Genomic DNA, 26,110 nt, shown 5'->3' with positions numbered 1-26,110 from the left:
CCTTAGGCTGACTGTCCTGCCGCTGTTTAGAGTATTGCTTGAAGCTGAATATTGTAATACTCCCTCGGCGTTCCGGCCGCCGGTTGTGCGCCTCAGTAGGATGTTGCCTCGGTCTTACAGCACGACCCCTACTGGTATTCTCCTTGTCGCTTTGATCTCGTTTCTCACTCAGCACAATCTATCTCGCTTCCAATCCCTTCTTGGGCACCGCCGCTATACTGAGCAGGCACGGTCCCGTTGCTTTCTCTCTAGTTGCCAAGTCTCTGCCAGGATCCCACTCCTGACAGAGACCCTACCGAATCTTCTCCCACAACACCTTCTGCCACAAGGTGTTGCCTGGTTCCAACCCAGTCAGCTTTCTGTCTAACTTCCTGCCTGACCCCCAGTTTTACCAGTGTGTGAGGAGTGGCCTAATGAATAGAACCCTTAGCTCCCCCTGGAGGCCCGGCGGTGAAATGTATTGGTGTCTGTGATACCTGATCAGATGAACTCCTTCAGTGCCATCAGACGTACCATAGCTCCCCTTAGTGGCGGAGCCACAGTACTGCAACGACCAGGACTCTGGGGCGCTGCATGTGCATATACCCTTACTGCTGCGTAATAACATGTGATGGAGCTCAGCAGACCCATGTGTTATTACATGACAGCTTTCAGCTCTCACCTCCGGCAGTCAGTGTGGGGGGAGGTGCGGTGCTGCAAAGTTGAATCTCATAACAAATACTTCTAGTAACTTATGGAGCATAATAAGTAGCATTCACTTTGCGGAGAATAAGGGTGTGTGTCCACGGTCAGTAAACGCTGCTTGTTTGACGCTGCGCAGAGCTGCAGCGTCAAACACGCAGCTTCCAGATGTTCCAGCATAGTGGAGGGGATTTTTTGAAATCCCGTGTCCACTATGCGTGGAAACCTGCACGCGGCGGGCCTGCGACTCCGGACATGCTGCGCGTCTTTTCAGATTGCAGCATGTCCGTTCACCTTGCGGGGACGCAGCGTCCCCGCAAGGCATAACACAGGGCCCTATGGGAGGAGGGCGATGATCCCGGATGTGTACAGTTAACACATCCGGCATCATCGCGTCCCAGAAAGGGGGCGGGGCTTAGCGCTGAGCGGCTTCGCCGCTCCGGCGATACCGCCGGCCATCCTGAACGTGGACACACAGCCTTACTTCACTGCACATCAAATTTTCCTATAAAATCCAAGTGAATTGGTGAATTTGATGCTTGTGAAATCTGCTAATCTCTAATTCTGTGAGATTGTCATGTTTGGTGTATAACGGCACATGGTATGTAGGAATGTAAGATCGTTTGTTAACCAGTATAATGAAGATTTGTCCATTTCCATTTTCTCTGCCTCCGATCTGTCATGTATGCGCCCACGGACTGGCACACATTTAGCGATTTAGTTCCCTTTACATACAGAGGTAGCAAAGTATAACAAGGCAGATAAATTACATCGCAAGATGTAGCACATGGCAACTTTCATGTATTAACAACATTTCATGCTTCAAATATCAAACACAAATGTGCTATATCTATATATAATGATTATAATACTATAAGAAAACATCCAGAGAGTGCAAAGTCTGACAATAACTATCTGTGTGGGTGATGTGGAGGAAATATGTCATGGAGGTAAATGGCGACAGTAACTAGTTCTTATAATGTTGAGACTGTACTGTAACGATCCACAAAGGGGCAGAAAAGCCTCTACAACATTCAGGGAGGACGCGGAGGTCTTCACCGACATTGATAGGGTTATTATTGTCTTTGCTTGTTTAAAACTCAAAACTGATGAGGGATAAAGAGAATCTTTGGGATCAAAAGCAAGAAAATCCTACAATCAGCTGAGTGTCATGAGTTATTAATCTCGTCATCATGCTGGATTACCCGTAGAAGAGGTCCTGCTCCATCAGCAAATCATAATTGCCCAATGTTCTATGGCGCCATGCCAATAGTCTATCATATAAAGCCCATTTCCTGGCCCGATCCTCTCTGTTGTCTCCGAACACAAGACATTACCACATTCAATGTTAAATCAATTGTGTCATTAATGACGATGTCAGATCCTCACAGCTTTCTTCACACATATCCATCTACTACGAGTATCACAGTTCTCCTGATAATAATCAGATCCGGTCATTGATACGCAGAGTCCTGATGTCGGTGTCTTTATCTGGATCCTGAGTAACAAGAAGATAAAACAAGAGGAAATGATGAGAAATCAGTAATTATAAAGGAGGTCCAGACCCCGGTGATCGGATGTATCACAGTCACAGTAATGACCGGTGTGTGCTGGTGTCAGGAGTCACTTACAAGCTGCCGGAATAATGTTCTCCATCCACCCATCTCCAGACGTCTCCATCACGGTGAAGTCCTATCCAATATATGTCGTATACCTGCTGTATGATAGATCTCTGTATAATCTCCTGTAACAAATCATATCAGATATGATTTACCTCATCCTTTGGACTTACTCAGTGGTCCTCCGCAGCCACCCACACAGACGGACAAACATTAGACCTGGTATTCACCCGTCTCAGCTCTCTATCTAATTTCACCACCTCCCCTCTCCCTCTATCTCACCACCATCTCCTCACCTTCTCATCCCTGTCCTCCTCACTGGTCATCCATGTCTAGCAAAATGTGCACCCCCGCAGAAACCTTGCACACCTAGACACCCACACACTCTCTGACTCCATCCTACCACTGGCATCCATATCCTCACTCCACGACACAGACACTGCCACTGCTTTCTACAATGCCACTCTTGCATCAGCTATTGACACAGTTGCCCCTCTCGTCCATGGCAGAGTGCGACGTATCAATAGACAACCCTGGCACAATAACATCACTAAAAAGCTCCGGCAAGTGTCCAGGGTTGCGGAGCGGCTTTGGAAGAAAACACACTCGCAAAATGACTTCACTGTATTCAAACAAGCAACACTCGCTTTTAAATCTGCTCTCACCTCTGCTAAACAGGCCTACTTCACAACCCTCGTATCCTCCCTATCCTACAACCCTAAACAGTTATTCAAAACCTTTAACTCCCTCCTCCGCCCCCCACTGCCCCCTCCAATCTCCCTCATCTCTGCTGAGGACTTTGCCACACACTTTAAAAATAAGATTGACCAGACAAGGCAAGTCTTCATTGTTCAAACACCACAACCCCTTTGTATACCAGACCAATGCTCAAACCCCATAACCTCCCTATACAACATCACTGAAGGGGGGCTTAACTGTCTCCTCTACAAATCGCACCTCACCACCTGTGCGATCGACCCCATCCAATCCCACCTCCTCCCCAACCTCACCACCATACTTATCCCATCCCTAACCCACCTCTTCAACCTATCACTATCTTCTGGCACCTTCCCTTCTGCTTTCAAGCATGCCACAATCACGCCTATCCTTAAAAAGCCAACCCTCAATCCAACTGCTATGTCCAGCTATCGCCCAATATCGCTGCTCCCATTTGCTTCCAAACTCCTGGAGCAGCACGTCCACTCTGAACTTTCCTCCCACCTCTCATCTAACTTGCTCTTTGACAATCTACAATCTGGTTTCCGCCCCCATCACTCAACTGAGACAGCCCTGACCAAATCACTAACGACCTACTTACCGCCAAAGCTTATGGACAATACTCTGTACTCCTCCTTCTAGACCTGTCCTCTGCTTTCGACACAGTTGACCATTGCCTCCTACTACAGATCCTCTCCTCCCTTGTCATCAAAGACCTCGCCCTATCCTGGATCTCCTCGTACCTTTCCAACCGCATGTTCAGTGTCTCCCACTCCCACACTATCTCCTCATCCCACCCTCTCTCTGTTGGAGTCTCCCAAGGCTCTGTTCTACGACCCCTTCTCTTCTCAATCTATACACTTGGCTTGGGACAACTCATAAAGTCCCATTGATTCCAGTACCACCTCTATGCTGATGACACTCAGATCTACCTCTCTGGTCCAGACGTCACCGCTCTGCTGTCCAGACTCCCAGAGTGCCTATCAGCCATATCCTCCTCCTTCTCCTCTCGCTTCCTCAAACTCAATGTGGACAAATCTGAACTTATCATCTTTCCTCCATCCCATAGGTCTTTCTTACCTGACCTATCTATCGCAATCAATGACATCATGCTTTCCCCCGTAACGGAAGTCTGCTGCCTCGTAACCTTCGACTCTGCCCTGTCCTTCAAACCACACATCCAAGCTCTTTCCACCTCCTGTCACCTCCAGCTCAAAAAATCTCCAGAATCCGTCCTTTCCTCAACCGTCAATCTACTAAAATGCTTGTGCATGCCCTCATCATCTCCCGCCTTGACTACTGCAAGATCCTTTTCTGCGGCCTCCCTGCTAACACCCTTGCACCTCTCCAGTCCATCCTTAACTCTGCTGCCCGACTAATTAATCTCTCTCCTCGCTACTCCTCCGCTTCTCCCTCTGCAAATCTCTTCACTGGCTCCCATTCCCTCAGCGTATCCAGTTCAAATTACTAATACTGACCTACAAAGCCATCCATAACCTGTCTCCTCCATATATCTCTGAACTAATCTCCCGATATCTTCCCTCACATAATCTCTGGTCCTCCCAAGACCTCCTTCTCTCCTCCACACTTATTCGCTCCTCACCCAACTGCCTCCAAGACTTCTTCTGAATATCCCCCATCCTCTGGAATTCTTTGCCCCAACACGTCCGACTATCAACCACATTCGGATCCTTCAGATGGAACCTGAAAACCCACCTCTTCAGGAAAGCCTACAGCCTGCACTGACTCCGCTGCCTCCTCACCACTACCGGAGCTACCGCCTCAGCAACACTGGAGCTTCTGCAAACCCCAACCTATTGTCTCCTTCCCCATAATCCTGTAGAATGTAAGCCCGCAAGGGCAGGGCCCTCGGCCCTCTGTACCAGTCTGTCATTGTTAGTTTGTTTACTGTAAGTGATATCTGTAACTTGTATGTAACCCCTTCTCATGTACAGCACCATGGAATCAATGGTGCTATATAAAAAAATAATAATAATATATAATACGTATGAGGAAATCTAGTCCTATATTATCCTTATATATGGGGCCGGTCATCTAGTCCTATATTATCCTTATATATGGGGCCGGTCATCTAGTGCTATATTATCCTTATATATGGGGCCAGTCATCTAGTCCTATATTATCCTTATAAATGGGGCCAGTCATCTAGTTCTATATTATCCTTATATATGGGACCGGTCATCTAGTCCTATATTATCCTTATATATGGGGCCGGCCATCTAGTCCTATATTATCCTTATACATGGGGCCGGTCATCTAGTCCTATATTATCCTTATATATGGGGGGTCATCTAGTCCTATATTATCCTTATACATGGGGCCGGTCATCTAGTCCTATATTATCCTTATATATGGGGTCAGTTATCTAGTCCTATATTATCCTTATACATGGGGCCGGTCATCTAGTCCTATATTATCCTTATATATGAGGCCCATCATCTAGTCCTATATTATCCTTATATATAGACACAGACATCCTACCTGCTGTTCCTGGTTCTTTATGACCAGTAGATCGGCTCCCATCAGCTTACAATCATCCCGGCTCTGGCTCCATGTTCTGTTTGTTACATCTGAGTAGTAATAACAGAGATCTCCGTGTAGTCGCCAATCAGGAGGACACAGAAGACAACCTGAAATACAACAACCATGCAGTGTGTGACATTTTCCTTACTGCGATGATTAGTAGATTTCTCTCTTAGACATATAATAAATGATATTAACAGGTGATTATCAGATCAGAAAAGCTGCAGTTTGTCTCTGATTACAGGTCTCCTCCAGCAGGGAAGAGGTGGGAGAGAAGATTTGTTCCCGGATGTTATCGTGATGATGTAGAATAGTAGAAACTAAATTCAATCAGGAATCAATACAACTAACAATCCCCCTCCACCCAAACGCAAGAAGAAATGATGGACATTAATGGGAGATAATCTTCCTCTCTTACTCGGGTCGGTCTCCAGTCCTTTGTAAAAGTTCTCCAGATACTTATAAGACTTTGTCAAGTTATTAAAATCTCTTTTTATCATTTTCCTCGTTCTGTGTTTTCCCATCACTATTGCCCCACCATTGGGTTATCACCCAGTAAATCTCGGGATAGGAGACCTGACTGGTAAATCTGGTGTCTAGAACTGTCTACCAGTAACAATCACCCTCGGATTGTAACAACTGACACTCAGATCCCCCCAAACCATAAATCACCAAAAGAACCAAAACAAAATAGAATTCTATAACAAGCAGATGAAAAAGGGGGAACTCGGGGTTGTTATTTGGTTCTAAATTATCATAATTCCATCAGTATCATATCCGATCCATGAAGATAAACATTGTATCAAGGGAATTGTTAGGATCTGGTGACCTTGGAGAAGCATGAGACCTTCTCTGGAGAAGGTGGTACCTGTACTGACCGCAAACCCTGAACTTAACACCGCAACTAGAAGTAGCCGTGGGATGTACCTAACAATCCTAGACACCTCGACACAGCCGGAGGACTAAATACCCCTATAGATAGAAAAGGGAATAATATCTTGCCTCAGAGAAAATCCCCAAAGGATAGACAGCCCCCCACAAATATTGACTATGAGAGGAGAGGAAAAAACATATGCAGGCTGAAAACAGGATTTAGCAAAGGAGGCCACTCTAGCTTAATAGAAAAGGATAGGACAGAATACTATGCGGTCAGTATTAAAACACTAGAAAATATCCACAGCAGAAATACAAAAACTCCACATCTAACTAAAGATATGGAAGGTATATCTGCATCTCCAGAGAATCCAACTTGACTGAATAAACCTTTACACAGACCAAGCTGGACAAGACAAAACATTGAAAAGCACTAAACTGTAAGGCCCACAGCATGTGGGCTGCAGAAACAAAACCAGAACTTATCTTTGCTGAGTTGGGCAGCAGAGCAGGAGGAACCAGAAAGAGATGTGAACCCTCCAAGAACAATGGACAACTGGCAAGGACTAATGGATCCTGCACACCTAAATCCCCAGTGAGAAAGCAATAAGCAGGGACACCTGAGCAGAATTACAACCCAGGGACAACTGCATTACCACCAACAACCACTGGGGGAGCCCAAGAGCAGAAATCATAACAGTACCCCCCCCTTGAGGAGGGGTCACCGAACCCTCATCAGAGCCCCCAGGCCGATCAGGACGAGCCAGATGAAAGGCACGGACCAAATCAGCAGCATGGACATCAGAAGCAAAAACCCAAGAATTATCCTCCTGGCCATAACCCTTCCATTTGACAAGGTACTGAAGCTTCCGCCTCGAAAAGCGAGAATCCAAAATCTTCTCAACCACATACTCCAACTCCCCATCAACCAACACAGGAGCCGGAGGATCAGCCGAAGGAACAACGGGCACCACATATTTCCGCAACAAGGATCTATGGAAGACATTATGGATAGCAAAAGAGGCCAGAAGGGCCAATCGAAAAGACACCGGATTAATAATCTCAGAAATCCTGTAAGGACCAATAAACCGAGGCTTAAACTTAGGGGAAGAAATCTTCATAGGAACATGACGGGAAGACAACCAGACCAGATCCCCAACCCGAAGCCGGGAACCAACACACCGACGACGGTTAGCAAAACGTTGCGCCTCCTCCTGAGACAACACCAAATTGTCCACCACATGAGCCCAAACTGCTGCAACCTGTCAACCACAGAATCCACACCAGGACAGTCAGAAGACTCAACCTGCCCTGAAGAAAAACGAGGATGAAAACCAAAATTACAAAAGAAGGGCGAAACCAAAGTAGCCGAACTAGCCCGATTATTAAGGGTAAACTCGGCCAATGGCAAGAAAGCCACCCAATCATCCTGATCAGCAGACACAAAGCATCTCAAATAAGTCTCCAAAGTCTGATTAGTTCGCTCGGTCTGGCCATATGTCTGAGGATGGAATGCAGAAGAAAAAGCCAAATCAATGCCCAGCCTAGCACAAAAGACGCGCCAAAACCTAGAAACAAACTGGGAACCTCTGTCGGACACAATATTCTCTGGAATACCATGCAAACGAACCACATGCTGGAAAAACAACGGAACAAAATCCGAAGAGGAAGGCAATTTAGGCAAAGGCACCAAATGAACCATCTTAGAGAACCGGTCACAAACAACCCAGATAACCGACATCTTCTGGGAAACAGGAAGATCAGAAATGAAATCCATAGAAATATGCGTCCAGGGCCTCTCAGGAACCACCAATGGCAAAAGCAACCCACTAGCATGGGAACAACAAGGCTGGCCTGCGCACAAGTCCCACAGGACTGCACAAAAGAACGCACATCACGTGACAAAGAAGGCCACCAAAAGGACCTACCAACCAAGTCTCTGGTACCAAAAATACCAGGATGGCCAGCCAACACAGAGCAATGAACCTCAGAAATCACTCTACTAGTCCATCTATCAGGAACAAACAATTTCCCCACTGGACCGCGGTCAGGTTTTTCAGCCTGAAATTCCTGAAGAACCCGTCGTAAATCAGGGGAAATATCAGAAAGTACCACCCCTTCTTTCAGAATACCGACCGGTTCAAGGACCTCAGGAGATTCAGGCAAAAAACTCCTGGAGAGGGCATCAGCCTTAATATTCTTACAACCCGGAAGATACGAGACCACGAAATCGAAACGGGAAAAGAAGGCACACGGTTTCAACAAGGAACCAACAGAATCCCTCTGAGACAAAACGGCCCCTGCCCCAATCTCAGAATCGTCAACCTCAACCTGAAACGGAAGAGAAACATCCGGTTGACGCATCACCGGGGCAGAAGTAAATCGGCGCTTAAGCTCCTGAAAGGCAGAAACAGCCGCAGAGGACCAATTCGTCACATCAGCGCCTTTCTTTGTCAAATCGGTCAAGGGTTTAACAACACTGGAGAAGTTAACAATGAAACGGCGATAAGAATTAGCAAAGCCCCAAAATTTCTGAAGGCTCTTCACGGATGTGGGTTGAATCCAATCATGAATGGCCTGAACCTTAACAGGATCCATCTCTATAGATGAAGGAGAAAAAATGAAGCCCAAAAAAGAAACCTTCTGAACTCCAAAGAGACATTTAGACCCCTTCACAAACAAGGCATTATCAAGAAGGATTTGAAATACCATCCTGACCTGTTTCACATGAGCCTCCCAATCATCGGAAAAAATTAGAATGTCATCCAAATATACAATCATGAATTTATCAAGATAAGTCTGGAAGATATCGTGCATGAAGGACTGAAAAACAGAAGGAGCATTAGAGAGCCCGAATGGCATCACAAGGTATTCAAAATGACCCTCGGGCGTATTGAACGCAGTTTTCCATTCATCACCCTGCTTAATACGAAAAAGATTATATGCCCCCCGAAGGTCAATCTTCATAAACCAACTAGCCCCCTTAATCCTAGCAAACAAATCGGAAAGCAGAGGCAAAGGGTATTGAAACTTGACAGTGATCTTGTTCAAGAGGCGATAATCAATACAGGGTCTCAGGGAACCATCCTTCTTAGCAACAAAAAAAAATCTCGCTCCCAACGGTGAAGAAGATGGCCGAATATGCCCTTTCTCCAAAGACTCCTTAACATAACTCCGCATGGCGGCATGTTCAGGCACAGATAGATTGAAAAGTCGGCCCTTAGGATACCTACAGCCTGGAATCAAGTCAATAGCACAATCACAGTCCCTATGCGGTGGAAGGGTACTGGACTTGGGCTCATCGAATACATCCTGAAAATCAGACAAAAACTCTGGAATTTCAGAAGAGGAAGAAGATGAGATTGACATCAAAGGGACATCATTATGAACCCCCTGACAACCCCAACTAATCACATTTGAAAAAACTGACCGTCACATCCAAACATAGATCAAGTGTGAACAGGTGTTGAACCTTAGAGTCACCAACTCCTATACAGTCAAGCAAAAAAGGCAGCACACTGCAGCGCTAACACATGCAAACATGAAACACAGAAATTGAACTGCATTACTGCACTAAAAGTATGAAAAATGAGAGCGTTTAGCGCATAAAAAAGGCCAATTTTGGCCTTTTTTATGCGCTAAACGCTCTCATTTTTCATATTTTTAGTGCAGTAATGCAGTTCAATTTCTGTGTTTCATGTTTGCATGTGTTAGCGCTGCAGTGTGCTGCCTTTTTTGCCCAACTAATCACAGACATAGACTTCCAATCCAACACAGGATTATGTACCTGCAACCACGGAAAACCCAGCACGATAGCATCATGCAAATTATGCAACACCAGAAATTGACAATCTTCCTGATGGGCTGGCGCCATGCGCATGGTCACCTGTGTCAAAAACTGAGGCTTATTTTTAGCCAAGGGTGTAGCATCAATGCCCCTTAAAGGAATAGGGTTCTGTAAAGACTGCAAGGAAAAACCACAACGCCTGGCAAAATCAAAGTCCATTAGGTTCAGAGCGGCGCCTGAATCCACAAATGCCATGACAGAAACTGATGATAATGAGCAGATCAAGGACACAGATAACAGAAATTTAGGTTGTACAGTACTGATGGTAAATGAACTAGCAATCCTCTTTGTACGTTTAGGACAGAGCGAAATGACATGAGAAGCATCACCACAATAAAAACACAACCTATTTTGACGTCTGAATCCTTGCTGTTCTGTTTTAGACAGAATCCTATCACACTGCATTGGCTCAGGCATCTGCTCTGAGGACAACGCCACAGCGCGCACAGATCTGCGCTCCCGCAAGCACCGATCAATCTGAATGGCGAGAGACATAGAGTCACTCAGATCGACAGGCGTGGGAAACCCCACCATAACATCTTTAACGGATTCAGAAAGACCCTTTCTGAAAATTGCCGCCAAAGCATAATCATTCCATTTAGTCAACACAGACCATTTTCTAAATTTCTGACAGTACAATTCTGCCGCTTCTTGACCCTGAGACAGGACCAACAAGGTCTTCTCTGCTTGATCCACAGAATTTTTTTCATCATATAATAATCCTAAAGCCTGAAAAAAGGCGTCAATATTAAGCAAGGCCGGATTCCCCGATTCCAGGGAAAATGCCCAATCCTGAGGATCACCACGCAGCAGGGAGATGACAATTTTAACCTGCTGAATGGAATTACCACAGGATCGAGGTTTTAGAGCAAAAAACAGTTTACAGTTGTTTTTAAAACTCAAAAATTTAGACCTGTCACCAAAAAACAAATCAGGAGTAGGAATCTTAGGCTCCAAAACCGGATTCTGAACAATATAATCTGAAATACCCTGTACCCTAGCAGCAAGCTGGTCCACACGAGAAGCCAATCCCTGAACATCCATGCTAGCAAAAAACTCCTCGGTCACGCAGAGGTAAAGAGGGAAGGAAAGACAAAGCAGACTACAGAAAAAAAATGGCTCCACACCTTCCTTCCCTTCTTCTGAGATGCATTTAACTCATTATTGGCCAGTTGTACTGTTATGATCCGGGGACCTTGGAGAAGCATGAGACCTTCTCTGGAGAAGGTGGTACCTGTACTGACCGCAAACCCTAAACTTAACACCGCAACTAGAAGTAGCTGTGAGATGTACCTAACAATCCTAGACACCTCGACACAGCCGGAGGACTAAATACCCCTATAGATAGAAATGGGAATACTATCTTGCCTCAGAGAAAATCCCCAAAGGATAGACAGCCCCCCACAAATATTGACTGTGAGAGGAGAGGAAAAAACATACGCAGGCTGAAAACAGGATTTAGCAAAGGAGGCCACTCTAGCTTAATAGAAAAGGATAGGACAGAATACTATGCGGTCAGTATTAAAACACTAGAAAATATCCACAGCAGAAATACAAAAACTCCACATCTAACTAAAGATATGGAAGGTATATCTGCATCTCCAGAGAATCCAACTTGACTGAATAAACCTTTACACAGACCAAGCTGGACAAGACAAAATATTGAAAAGCACTGAACTGTAAGGCCCACAGCATGTGGGCTGCAGAAACAAAACCAGAACTTATCTTTGCTGAGTTGGGCAGCAGAGCAGGAGGAACCAGAAAGAGATGTGAACCCTCCAAGAACAATGGACAACTGGCAAGGACTAATGGATCCTGCACACCTAAATCCCCAGTGAGAAAGCAATAAGCAGTGACATCTGAGCAGAATTACAACCCAGGGACAACTGCATTACCACCAACAACCACCGGGCGGAGCCCAAGAGCAGAATTCACAACAGGGAATATAACACTGATCAGACTGAAATCCGCAGGTGAGGAGCGAATAATGCTGGAAAAAGACTGGAACATTACAGAGGAAACATGGATACATCCTGAAGGAGAGGTTTAGCATTTACCTCCGGATATGTCTGTGCGGTTTATGCAGAGCTCGTCCATAATTCTGGTCTGTTCACGTATCCGATTATAAACTTGTAAGGAAACAAAAACAGAAGCTGTGATCTGTGGCCACATTGTCTTCTAGTAGGTGGAACTTTTCTGAGAGATTCTTACAAGTATTTTGCAACAATCAGAATTAGATGGTGGAAAAGAACAAATCATAAGATGCATGAAGTCAACAAGTACAAGACATATGATATTCTGACAGGAGCGTATCGACCCCGGTGCTGGCTGTGCTGTATATACCCCTGTGCCGGCTGTGCTGTATATACCCCTGTGCCAGCTGTGCTGTATATACCCCTGTGCTGGCTGTGCTGTATATACCCCTGTGCCGGCTGTGCTGTATATACCCCTGTGCCAGCTGTGCTGTATATACCCCTGTGCTGGCTGTGCTGTATATACCCCTGTGCCGGCTGTGCTGTATATACCCCTGTGAGGGCTGTGCTGTATATACCCCTGTGCGGGCTGTGTTGTATATACCACTGTGCGGGCTGTGCTGTATATACCACTGTGCGGGCTGTGCTGTATATACCACTGTGCGGGCTGTGCTGTATATACCACTGTGCCGGCTGTGCTGTATATATCCCTGTACGGGCTGTGCTGTATATACCACTGTGCGGGCTGTGCTGTATATAGCACTGTGTGGGCTGTGCTCTATATACCACTGTGTTGGCTGTGCTCTATATACCACTGTGCGGGCTGTGCTGTATATATCCCTGTGCGGGCTGTGCTGTATATACCACTGTGCCGGCTGTGCTGTATATATCCCTGTGCGAGCTGTGCTGTATATACCACTGTGCGGGCTGTGCTGTATATACCACTGTGCGGGCTGTGCTGGATATACCACTGTGCGGGCTGTGCTGGATATACCACTGTGCGGGCTGTGCTCTATATACCACTGTGCGGGCTGTGCTGTATATATCCCTGTGCTGGCTGTGCTCTATATACCACTGTGCGGGCTGTGCTGTATATATCCCTGTGCGGGCTGTGCTGTATATACCACTGTGCCGGCTGTGCTGTATATATCCCTGTGCGGGCTGTGCTGTATATACCACTGTGCGGGCTGTGCTGTATATATCCCTGTGCTGGCTGTGCTCTATATACCACTGTGCGGGCTGTGCTGTATATATCCCTGTGCGGGCTGTGCTGTATATACCCCTGTGCTGGCTGTGCTGTATATACCCCTGTGCTGGCTGTGCTCTATATACCACTGTGTTGGCTGTGCTCTATATACCACTGTGTTGGCTGTGCTCTATATACCACTGTGCGGGCTGTGCTGTATATATCCCTGTGCGGGCTGTGCTGTATATACCACTGTGCCGGCTGTGCTGTATATATCCCTGTGCGGGCTGTGCTGTATATACCACTGTGCGGGCTGTGCTGGATATACCACTGTGCGGGCTGTGCTGGATATACCACTGTGCGGGCTGTGCTCTATATACCACTGTGAGGGCTGTGCTGGATATACCACTGTGCGGGCTGTGCTGGATATACCACTGTGCGGGCTGTGCTGGATATACCACTTTGCGGGCTGTGCTGTATATACCACTGTGCGGGCTGTGCTGGATATACCACTTTGCGGGCTGTGCTGTATATACCACTGTGCGGGCTGTGCTCTATATACCACTGTGAGGGCTGTGCTGGATATACCACTGTGCGGGCTGTGCTGGATATACCACTGTGCGGGCTGTGCTGGATATACCCCTGTGCGGGCTGTGCTGGATATACCACTGTGCGGGCTGTGCTGTATATACCACTGTGCGGGCTGTGCTGTATATACCACTGTGCGGGCTGTGCTGTATATACCACTGTGCGGGCTGTGCTGGATATACCACTGTGCGGGCTGTGCTGGATATACCACTGTGCGGGCTGTGCTGTATATACCACTGTGCGGGCTGTGCTGTATATACCACTGTGCGGGCTGTGCTGGATATGCCACTGTGCGGGCTGTGCTGGATATACCACTGTGCGGGCTGTGCTGTATATACCACTGTGCGGGCTGTGCTCTATATACCACTGTGCGGGCTGTGCTGGATATACCACTGTGCGGGCTGTGCTGGATATACCACTGTGCGGGCTGTGCTGTATATACCACTGTGCGGGCTGTGCTGGATATACCACTGTGAGGGCTGTGCTGTATATACCACTGTGCGGGCTGTGCTGGATATACCACTGTGCGGGCTGTGCTGTATATACCACTGTGCGGGCTGTGCTCTATATACCACTGTGCGGGCTGTGCTGGATATACCACTGTGCGGGCTGTGCTGGATATACCACTGTGCGGGCTGTGCTGTATATACCACTGTGCGGGCTGTGCTGGATATACCACTGTGAGGGCTGTGCTGTATATACCACTGTGCGGGCTGTGCTGTATATATCCCTGTGCGGGCTGTGCTGTATATACCACTGTGCGGGCTGTGCTGTATATATCCCTGTGCGGGCTGTGCTGTATATACCACTGTGCGGGCTGTGCTGTATATACCACTGTGCGGGCTTTGCTGGATGTACCACTGTGCGGGCTGTGCTGGATATACCACTGTGCGGGCTGTGCTGGATATACCACTGTGCGGGCTGTGCTGGATATACCACTGTGCGGGCTGTGCTGTATATACCACTGTGCGGGCTGTGCTGGATATACCACTGTGCGGGCTGTGCTGTATATACCACTGTGCGGGCTGTGCTCTATATACCACTGTGCGGGCTGTGCTGGATATACCACTGTGCGGGCTGTGCTGTATATACCACTGTGCGGGCTGTGCTGGATATACCACTGTGCGGGCTGTGCTGTATATACCACTGTGCGGGCTGTGCTGTATATACCCCTGTGCTGGCTGTGCTGTATATACCCCTGTGCCGGCTGTGCTGTATATACCCCTGTGAGTGCTGTGCTGTATATACCCCTGTGCGGGCTGTGTTGTATATACCACTGTGCGGGCTGTGCTGTATATACCACTGTGCGGGCTGTGCTGTATATACCACTGTGCGGGCTGTGCTGTATATACCACTGTGCCGGCTGTGCTGTATATATCCCTGTACGGGCTGTGCTGTATATACCACTGTGCGGGCTGTGCTGTATATAGCACTGTGTGGGCTGTGCTCTATATACCACTGTGTTGGCTGTGCTCTATATACCACTGTGCGGGCTGTGCTGTATATAGCACTGTGTGGGCTGTGCTCTATATACCACTGTGTTGGCTGTGCTGTATATACCACTGTGCGGGCTGTGCTGTATATACCACTGTGCCGGCTGTGCTGTATATATCCCTGTGCGAGCTGTGCTGTATATACCACTGTGCGGGCTGTGCTGGATATACCACTGTGCGGGCTGTGCTGGATATACCACTGCGGGCTGTGCTGGATATACCACTGTGCGGGCTGTGCTGGATATACCACTGTGCGGGCTGTGCTGGCACCCAACACCATGTTGCAGTGCAGGAGATTCCTGCAACAGTCCGAGGCGTATGTAGGGGAAGGTGGGGGGGGGGCGTCGCAGGGGTAGGGGGGGGGCCATTTGGAAGTTTGCACTGGGGCCCATAACTTTGTAGTTACGCCACTGTATTCTGATGACATCTGTGACAATGACCCAGCTCTGGGGACTGTTCACACTGAGGTTTTGAGGTTGTCAAGTTTTGAAAAAGAAATTACTTCAGGAAACTCTTGTTTTACAAAAGCTCTTCAAGCAAAAACGAAGCTCAAAAATCCTTCTTATAAACATCATGGTGGCTTTTCCCATATAAATGAATGGGATGAGTTTTCCAAGAGTTTTTTGAACAGTTTTAAGAAGGATTTTTGAAAGAATCCATGTACCAAAAAATTTTTTTAAAAAATTCAGTGTGAGCATGGCCCAAGACTGTCAGACTTACCAAGTGCTTCAATAATGCGGATGAGAGTAATATTGACTCCTATGAGCACAGTAATAATTGCACCTTTCCAGGAAGGCGTCCAGCTCCTCCGCCTGTCTGTGAGGATTATGGAGAAAACACAATCAGTATGAAATCTATTGTAAACATTCATTATCTTATATTTCCATCCAGCTCATATTTCGGGGAAATATCTCTGACGATAGTCTCAGCTCCAAACAATATGGGCCAGGGGACACAGCATATTTTTTTTGCTTGGAAATTGAAAATATCTAAAATGTAATACATTTTTTCCAGTTAAAGGAAATCTGTCAGCAGTTTTTTTGCTATGTAAACTGATAGCAGCTTGATGTAGAGACTGAGACCCTGATTCCAGCAATGTATTACTTACTAGGCTATGTGATGCTGTTTCAATAAAATCAGTGTTTTATTCGCAGGAGATTATCATACAGGACTAGGTGTCTTGTGCCTCTTTGTTATAATTTCAATCAGTCTAAAAAATCCCAATAGAGATTAAGTTTCACAACTTGAAAAACGTATTTACAGTTCTCACAAAAATGAAAAAATGTGGATTTACAATATTTATTGATGTTGTTTCACATTTATCTTCTGTTTAATCCGATTAATAAATCCCTTGACTTTGTGGTGCTCAAATAAAACGATCTAAAATCTCCATCATTTGTGCTAATTAGTAATTACATATTAGATATCACGACCTCTCACAATCATGTAAAATGCTGCAGAACGTGGAGAAACGTTAGATTTTTGTTTTCTGATTTTGTGGCAATTTATATGTTTGGGAAATCCCATCATTTTCCATTGTTCTTACCTGATGTCTCCATTTATGTAATTGTCCGTGAGCTGTGTTTTTTTTACATTTACGCTGGTAACCAGGGTAAACATCGGGTTACTAAGCGCGGCCCTGCGCTTAGTAACCCGATGTTTACCCTGGTTACCAGTGAAGACATCGCTGGATCGGTGTCACACACACCGATTCAGCAATGTCAGCGGGGCCTCAACGACCAAAAAAAGGTCCAGGCCATTCCGACACGACCAGCGATCTCGCAGCAGGGGCCGGGTCGCTGGTACGTGTCACACATAGCGAGATCGCTATGGAGGTCGCTGTTGCGTCACAAAACTTGTGACTCAGCAGCGATCTCGCTAGCGATCTCGCTATGTGAGACGGGGCCTTAAATGTCCTGGTCCTTCTCGGAGTCTAGTGAGCGTCTATGGCCGGTGCTCAGCGTCGTCTCTTCCTGTGTGAGGTCTCAGAAGAACTTCATATCACACAGGAAATCAGTGACAGTGATCCGTCCTTACAAGCAGTGACACTCGCTGGCCACAGGTGTTAAGAGGTTTTACATTTTTAATTTATAAATTCAGTAGAATGTTCAAAGAAAAAGTTTTGAGACCTCGTCTGACTTCTCATTTACCAAGGAATTTACAATTCATCTTGACTAATCATTACTGTACAGGAATATAGTAACTGACTATGGTAAGGATTAGGGTTGAGCGACTTTCATTTTTTTAAGATCGAGTCGGGTTTTGTGAAACCCGACTTTGTCCAGAGTCGAGTCGAGTGCAGTCGGCCGATTATCGCTAAAAGTCGGGGATCGACCGAAACACGAAACCCAATGCAAGTCAATGGGGAAGCATAGTCGGCAGTGAGTGGAGGCCAGGAAAACACCTACAGTGCCCATTTTAACCCCTTAAGCCCCGAGGGTGGTTTGCACGTTAATGACCGGGCCAATTTTTACAATTCTGACCACTGTCCCTTTATGAGGTTATAACTCTGGAACGCTTCAACGGATCTTGGCGATTCTGACCTTGTTTTCTCGTGACATATTGTACTTCATGATAGTGGTAAAATGTCTTCGATATAACTTGCGTTTATTTGTGAAAAAAAAGAATATTTGGCGAAAATTTTGAAAATTTTGCAATTTTCCAACTTTGAATTTTTATGCCCTTAAATCACAGACATATGTCACACAAAATACTTAATACCCCATATATGGGGGGGAAGCACTGTTTGGGCGCATGACAGAGCTCGGAAGGGAAGGAGCGCCATTTGGAATGCAGACTTAAATGGATTGGTCTGCAGGCGTCACGTTGCATTTGCAGAGCCCCTGAGGTACCCAAACAGTACAAACCCCCCACAAGTGACCCCATATCGGAAACTAGACCCCCCAAGGAACTTATCTAGATGTGTTGTGAGAACTTTGAACCCCCAAGTGTTTCACTACAGTTTACAACGCAGAGCCGCGAAAATAAAAAATCCTTTTTTTCCCACAAAACTTATTTTTTGGCCCCCAGTTTTGTATTTTCCCAAGGGTAGCAAGAGAAATTGGACCCCAAAAGATGATGTCCAATTTGTCCTGAGTACGCTGATACCCCATATGTTGGGGTAAACCCCTGTTTGGGCACACGGGAGAGCTCTGAAGGGAAGGAGCACTGTTTTACATTTTCAACGCAAAATTGGCTGGAATTCAGATCGGATGCCATGTCCCGTTTGGAGAGCCCCTGATGTGCCTAAACAGTGGAAACCCCCCAATTATAACTGAAACCCTAATCCAAACACACCCCTTACCCTAATCCCAACAGTAACCCTAACCACTCCTCTAACCAAGACACACCCAACCCTAATCCCAACCGTAAATGTAATCCAAACCCTAACCCTATCTTTAGCCCCAACGCTAACTGTAGCCCCAACCCTAGCCCTAACCCTAGCAATAACCCTAGCCCTATCACTAGCCCTAACACTAGCCGTAACACTAGCCCTAACCCTAGCCCCAACCCTAGCCCTAACCCTAGCCCTAACCCTAACCCTAACCCTAGCCCCAACCCTTGCCCTAACCCTAGCCCTAACCCTTGCCCTAACCCTAACCCTAACCCTAGCCCTAACTCTAGTCCTAACTCTAGCCCTAACCCTAACCCTAACCCTAATGGGAAAATGGAAATAAATACATTTTTTATTTTTTTTATTTTTCCCCAACTAAGGGGGTGATGAAGGGGGGTTTGATTTACTTTTATAGCGGGTTTTTTAGCGGATTTTTATGATTGGCAGCCGTCACACACTGAAAGACGCTTTTCATTGCAAAAAATATTTTTTGCGTTACCACATTTTGAGAGTTGTAATTTTTCCATGTTTGAGTCCACAGAGTCATGTGAGATCTTGTTTTTTGCGGAACGAGTTGACGTTTTTATTGGTAACATTTTTGGACACATGACATTTTTTGATCGCTTTTTATTCCGATTTTTGTGAGGCAGAGTGATCAAAAACCAGCTATTCATGAATTTCTTTTGGTATCGCTTTATTCTCAGGACTATAACTTTTTTATTTTTTTGCTGATGATGCTGTATGGTGGCTCGTTTTTTGCGGGACAAGATGACGTTCAGCGGTACCATGGTTATTTATATCAGTCTTTTTGATCGCGTGTTATTCCACTTTTTGTTCGGCGGTATGATAATAAAGCGTTGTTTTTTGCCTCGTTTTTTTTTTTTTTCTTACGGTGTTTACTGAAGGGGTTAACTAGTGGGGCAGTTTTATAGGTTGGGTCGTTACGGACGCGGCGATACTAAATACACTCACCGGCCACTTTATTAGGTACACCTGTCCAACTTCTTGTTAACACTTAATTTCTAATCAGCCAATCACATGGCGGCAACTCAGTGCATTTAGGCATGTAGACATGGTCAAGACAATCTCCTGCAGTTCAAACCGAGCATCAGTATGGGGAAGAAAGGTGATTTGAGTGCCTTTGAACGTGGCATGGTTGTTGGTGCCAGAAGGGCTGGTCTGAGTATTTCAGAAACTGCTGATCTACTGGGATTTTCACGCACAACCATCTCTAGGGTTTACAGAGAATGGTCTGAAAAAGAAAAAAAATCCAGTGAGCGGCAGTTCTGTGGGCGGAAATGCCTTGTTGATGCCAGAGGTCAGAGGAGAATGGGCAGACTGGTTCGAGCTGATAGAAAGGCAACAGTGACTCAAATCGCCACCTGTTACAACCAAGGTAGGCCTAAGAGCATCTCTGAACGCACAGTGCGTCGAACTTTGAGGCAGATGGGCTACAGCAGCAGAAGACCACACCGGGTACCACTCCTTTCAGCTAAGAACAGGAAACTGAGGCTACAATTTGTACAAGCTCATCGAAATTGGACAGTAGAAGATTGGAAAAACGTTGCTTGGTCTGATGAGTCTCGATTTCTGCTGCGACATTCGGATGGTAGGGTCAGAATTTGGCGTAAACAACATGAAAGCATGGATCCATCCTGCCTTGTATGGAGCATCTTTGGGATGTGCAGCCGACAAATCTGCGGCAACTGTGTGATGCCATCATGTCAATATGGACCAAAATCTCTGAGGAATGCTTCCAGCACCTTGTTGAATCTATGCCACGAAGAATTGAGGCAGTTCTGAAGGCAAAAGGGGGTCCAACCCGTTACTAGCATGGTGTACCTAATAAAGTGGCCGGTGAGTGTATGTGTACTTTTATTGTTTTTTTTATTTTATTTAGCTAAAGAAATGTATTTATGGGAATAATATTTTTATTTTCTTTATTTAGGATATTTTTTTTATTTTTTTTTTTACACACGTGGGGAATTTTTTTTTAACTTTTTTACTTTGTCCCAGGGGGGGACATTACAGATCATTGATCTGACAGTGTGCAGAGTACTCTGTCAGATTGACGATCTGCTGTGCAGGGCTGCAGGCTTACCAGCGCCTGCTCTGAGCAGGCACTCGGTAAGCCACCTCCCTCCCTGCAGGACCCGGATGCCGCGGCCATCTTGGATCCGGGACCTGCGGCGAGGAGGGAGGTAGGAGACCCTCGGAGCAACGCGATCACATCGCGTTGCTCCGGGGGTCTCAGGGAAGCCCGCAGGGAGCCCCCTCCCTGCGCGATGCTTCCCTATACCGCCGGTACACCGCGATTATGTTTGATCGCGGAGTGCCGGGGGTTAATGTGCCGGGGGCGGTCGTGCGATAGGCAGCTGACACCCGGCCGCGTTCGGCCACGCTCCCCCAGTGAGCGCGGCCGATCGCATATGACGTACTATCCCGTCACTGGGAATTAAGACCCAGGTCACCTTGACGGGATAGTACGTCAGATGGGATTAAGGGGTTAATGCCAAAAACATCCATTCTTGTTTCTGAAGCTTGTCAATCTTAATTAACTTTATAATAATAGTTGTTCATTGGAACTTGGGGGTCATTTGGCAAAAGTTGTGGGGGGTAGGGCTGGTTCAAGGTTTTAGTGGGCCCAGGAATCGTGGACTACGTCACGGCGGTGGAGCAGGGAGAGGTAAGTATTTCAACGTTGCAAGTGCTGTGATCCTGAGCAAGCAGGGGGGGCCCACTCGTTCGCATTGGCACTGGCACAGGGCCCCTCAAAGTACAGCGGTGTGTTTGCATGGCGGGGGCGCCTCCCACCAGCAGCGACACTTTTGCGTACTCTGAGGGGCCCTGTGCCAGTGATGTCGTCAACGAGTATGCCCCTCCCACCTACTGAAGGAACCTGCACTTTCATCTGCACCTTCCTCTTTGTCCCTGTGTAAGGTGGTATAACATGCGGGAAGGGGAACCTTACTTTCAGCAGGGTCAGATTCTGGCTGCGTAGAGTGCAAGGGGAATGTAGTGGTCTAGGTCAATGTACCAGCAGACTCATCTAGCAGTGGCTGGGCAATGGGCAGGATGAGGAGGAAACAGATATAGGGCCAAAGAATAAAGTAGGCTAAATGCAGTTCAAAATTGGTAACAGGACTAAACAGGCGGCATTGCTTTGTTCAGTGGAGTAGCAAACCCAGGAGCAGCAGATACTGTTTTAAGGGCCCAAACACACTAATAGGCCAAATGCAGTTTAATATCTGATACATTAGGCCAAAAGCCTAAAGACTGAAGCTCAGCTTTATACAGTGGAGGACAACACCAGGGAGGGGCAGACACCGTTAGTAGGCCCTAACCATCAAGTTTTTAAAAAACAGCACTTAATGAGAGCCAGAAGGTTGAAGCTCAGCTTTATACAGTGGAGGTCAACACCAGGGAGGGGCAGACACCGTTAGTAGGCCGTAACCAAAGTTGAAGGCCAAATGCAGTTTAATATCTGATACTATAGGCCGAAAGCCAGAAGGTGGAAGCTCAGCTTTATACAGTTGAGGGCAAACACCAGGGAGCGGCAGACACCGTTAGTAGGCCCTAACCATCAAGTTTTTAAAAAACAGCACTTAATGAGAGCCAGAAGGTTGAAGCTCAGCTTTATTCAGTAGAGGACAAACACCAGGGAGGGGCAGACACCATTAGTAGGCTGTAACCACCAAGTTTTTTAAAAAACAGCACTTAATGAGAGCCAGAAGTTTGAAGCTCAGCTTTATACAGTGGAGGTCAACACCAGGGAGGGGCAGACACCGTTAGTAGGCCGTAACCAAAGTTGAAGGCCAAATGCAGTTTAATATCTGATACTATAGGCCGAAAGCCAGAAGGTGGAAGCTCAGCTTTATACAGTTGAGGGCAAACACCAGGGAGCGGCAGACACCGTTAGTAGGCCCTAACCACCAAGTTTTTAAAAAACAGCACTTAATGAGAGCCAGAAGGTTGAAGCTCAGCTTTATTCAGTTGAGGACAAACACCAGGGAGGGGCAGACACCGTTAGTAGGCCGTAACCAAAGTTGAAGGCCAAATGCAGTTTAATATCTGATACTATAGGCCGAAAGCCAGAAGGTTGAAGCTCCGATTTAGACAGTGGAGGACAATTTAAATTAGGGACTGCAGACAGACTTAGTAGGCTGTCCCCTGTGGACCATGCATCCACCACATTAACCCATTGCGCCGTAATGGACACGTAATCTTCCGTGGCCATGCCTACAGGTCCATGTGTCTGTTGTCAGGTGCACCTTTGTACTCACAGATTGCCAGAGTGCATGGACAATGCGGTCTTTTACATGCTGGTGGAGGGTTGGGATGACTTTTCTCGCAAAAGAATTGTCGACTGGTTAGCTTGTAGCGTGGTACAGCGTAGTCCATCATGGCCTTATTAATAGTAAATAAAATATATAACTAGGCTCTATGAACTTTTAAATAGGTTCCAGGGGTACACGGGCAGCATTGGTGTGGTCAGTGGAGGAGTATTGCAAGTAGGGACCGCAGACAGGCTATCAAAGGCCTAAAATAACAAACAATAGGCTCATGGCAGTTTTAAATCGGTTACATGGATACACAGGCAGGCAGCATTGTGGTCAGTGGAGGAGTAATGCAAGTAGGGACCGCAGACAGGCTAGCAAAGGCCTAAAATAACAAACAATAGGCTCATGGCAGTTTTAAATCGGTTACATGGATACACAGGCAGGCAGCATTGTGGTGAGTGGAGGAGAATTGCAAGAAGGGACCGCAGACAGGCTATTAAAGGCCTAAAATAACAAACAATAGGCTCATGGCAGTTTTAAATCGGTTACATGGATACACAGGCAGGCAGCATTGTGGTCAGTGGAGGAGTATTGCAAGTAGGGACCGCAGACAGGCTATCAAAGGCCTAAAATAACAAACAATAGGCTCATGGCAGTTTTAAATCGGTTACATGGATACACAGGCAGGCAGCATTGTGGTCAGTGGAGGAGTATTGCAAGGAGTGTCTGACACAGTTAGTACTCCAAAAAAATAAATAGATGTTAATGTCTCGCAAAACAACTATAAATAAAAAAAGGGTGGCATGCTTAGGTACAGGGGTGGGCTCATCTGCTGAGTTTCTGACAAAGTAATTTGGCAGTAAGTATTTACTGGTGTCAATATAGGACACTGACCCAGACTACTTTAACTAGCATCATAGATGTCAACAAATTGGTATTGTCAGTGCCAGGCATTGAATGATGTCAGCGCATAGACTAAACATTGGTGGAGCTGTGCGAGATAATTTTGCACGTGGTAGAGCACAGTTTGAGCTGGGGGGGGGAACTCTCTTATGGCCGGCGGTACCGCCCCAGGGCCCCTCATGTTACAACGGTGTGTCTGACGTTGGGTGCGCACCACCACCGCCAGAGACACTACATTGTACTATGAGGGACCCAGTGGCAGTGCCGTCGACCAAAAGCGAGCCCAGCCACCTCTTCTGACAAACAGCACTGTAACTAACGGGTGCTTGCGCCAAGTGTCGAGACCACGGCCCCGTGGGGGGAGTTTTCCCATTGGAGGAGGTGTAAACATGTCGTATGCTGGTCAAACAGCTGCTGCAAATTAAGAGATTGGAACACTCAGTAAGACCAGTCCACAAGCAACACCTTTTTATAGGAAAGCTAGGTGTCAGCCGGGAAAGGTGGGGCAAAATAATTTGAAATCCAGGAGTGGTTCATTTTAATGAAGGTGAGATCATCCACATTTTGGGTAGCCAGACGAGTCCTTTTTTCGGTTAATATTGAACCAGCAGCACTGAATACTCTTTCTGATAGCACACTAGCTGCTGGGCAAGCGAGCTCCTGTAACGCATATGCAGCGCCCCAGAGTCCTGGTCGTTGCAGTACTGTGGCTCCGCCACTAAGGGGAGCCATGGTGCGTTCGATGGCACCGAAGGAGTTCCTCCAATCAGGTATCACAGACACCAATATGTTTCACAGCTGGGCCTCCGGGGGGAGCTAAGGGTGCTATTCATTAGGCCACTCCCCACCATAGTGGGTAAACTGGGGGTCAGGCAGGAAGTTAGTAGAGAAAGCTGACTGGATCGAACGAAGCAACACCTAGTGAGAGAGGGTGTTGTGGAGGAAGAGACAGTAGGGTCTCTGCCAGGGGTGGGATCCTGGCAGAGGCTTGGCATTGAAAGAACGTAACGGGACCGTGCCTGCTCAGAATAGCGGCGGTGCCCTAAGAAAGGATTAGAAGCGAGATAGATTGTGCTGAGTGAGAAACGAAATCAAGCAGAAGGAGAATACCAGCAGGGGTTTTGTTGAAAGAGGCAGCACCTTGCTGAGGCGCATTACCGGTGGCCGGAACGCCGAGGGAGTGGAATAATGTACAGCTTTAAGCCATACTCCAAACAGCGGCAGGACAGTCAGTCTCAGGCGGGCTGTCTACCACATATCACCTATGAAGTCTTGGGGGGCCATCTCCCGCAGAGGGGCGTCTCTAGGGTCCCGGAAGAACTCCAGGCCTACCTGACAAACGGGTGCCGTTCTTACTGTAACATCAGGAAGGGACGGAAGATTAGCAGAAGATCAGTTAATCGAGTTGTGAGGGAACTTAAGAAACAGACACAACAGTTGTGGGGTACTTTCCGTAAGCACAGCAGGGAAGGACTACAACACAAAGCGCTAAGAAGGAAGGCACTGATTTCCACCTGTGAGGAGAACTCTGGAAGTGCCATTGGACCGGCCGGACTTGCGCAGCCTGGTGGACCGGATTCTGGACTGAGGACCGAGAGATCTCCAGTAAAGAGGTAAAGAGACTGCAACCTGGTGTCCTCGTTATTTACCGCGACCTGCACCCCACAACTGCACCGCTATACCACCGTTAACAGCACCTATTTGCAACGGACGTCCCCCACTGGCAGACAGGGCCACGGACCGGGTCTAGCCACCGTGACAACCCCAGGACTGAGATCCCAGAGGCCCGGCTCCGGGTACCCCTCGGCCCTGCGGCGGTGTGGGGGCGCTCCACATATTCTGCCAATTCTGGCCAGGTGTCTAATTTTGATGCCCAGTAATCAAATGGGAATGACGGTTGAGGGAGAACATCGATAAGGGAAGAAAAATAGTTAGTAACCATACTGGACAAATGTTGTCTCCTGTCACTTTGAATAGATGCTGCAGTACCTGTCCTGTCTGCGGTCATTGCGAAATCACTCCACAACCTGGTCAGAAAACCCCTCTGTCCAACGCCACTTCTGATCTGTGCA

At 47.0% G+C, this 26,110-nt stretch overlaps 1 protein-coding gene across 1 annotated transcript; it reads right to left on the bottom strand.

Annotated features, from left to right (window-relative positions):
* Positions 1-1,169: 1,169 nt before the first annotated feature.
* LOC143768353 (killer cell lectin-like receptor subfamily B member 1C) lies at positions 1,170-16,283 on the bottom strand. The gene is made up of 5 exons (XM_077257038.1): positions 16,242-16,283; positions 12,339-12,410; positions 5,520-5,668; positions 2,313-2,425; positions 1,170-2,179 (listed from the first exon to the last, which is right to left on the bottom strand). Exons 2-5 carry the CDS (start codon positions 12,376-12,378, stop codon positions 2,059-2,061), a joined length of 423 nt encoding a protein of 140 aa, XP_077113153.1. The 5' UTR covers positions 12,379-12,410; positions 16,242-16,283; the 3' UTR covers positions 1,170-2,058.
* Positions 16,284-26,110: the final 9,827 nt, after the last annotated feature.

This window comes from Ranitomeya variabilis, chromosome 4, assembly GCF_051348905.1.
Source record: "Ranitomeya variabilis isolate aRanVar5 chromosome 4, aRanVar5.hap1, whole genome shotgun sequence".
NCBI classification, from domain to species: Eukaryota; Metazoa; Chordata; class Amphibia; order Anura; family Dendrobatidae; genus Ranitomeya; species Ranitomeya variabilis.
The sequence above is the reverse complement of the archived record's forward strand: the minus strand, read 5'-3'. Positions and strand labels throughout refer to the sequence as shown.

Excerpts from the sequence above, each read along its gene's own strand:
- LOC143768353 (XM_077257038.1), bottom strand. The coding sequence starts at position 12,378 with ATGGACGAGCTCTGCATAAACCGCACAGACATATCCGGAG. Across the intron at positions 2,426-5,519 it reads TAAAGAACCAGGAACAGCAG|GAGATTATACAGAGATCTAT; the intron begins GTAGGATGTCTG and ends GATTTGTTACAG. Across the intron at positions 2,180-2,312 it reads GAACATTATTCCGGCAGCTT|GATCCAGATAAAGACACCGA; the intron begins GTAAGTGACTCC and ends CTTGTTACTCAG.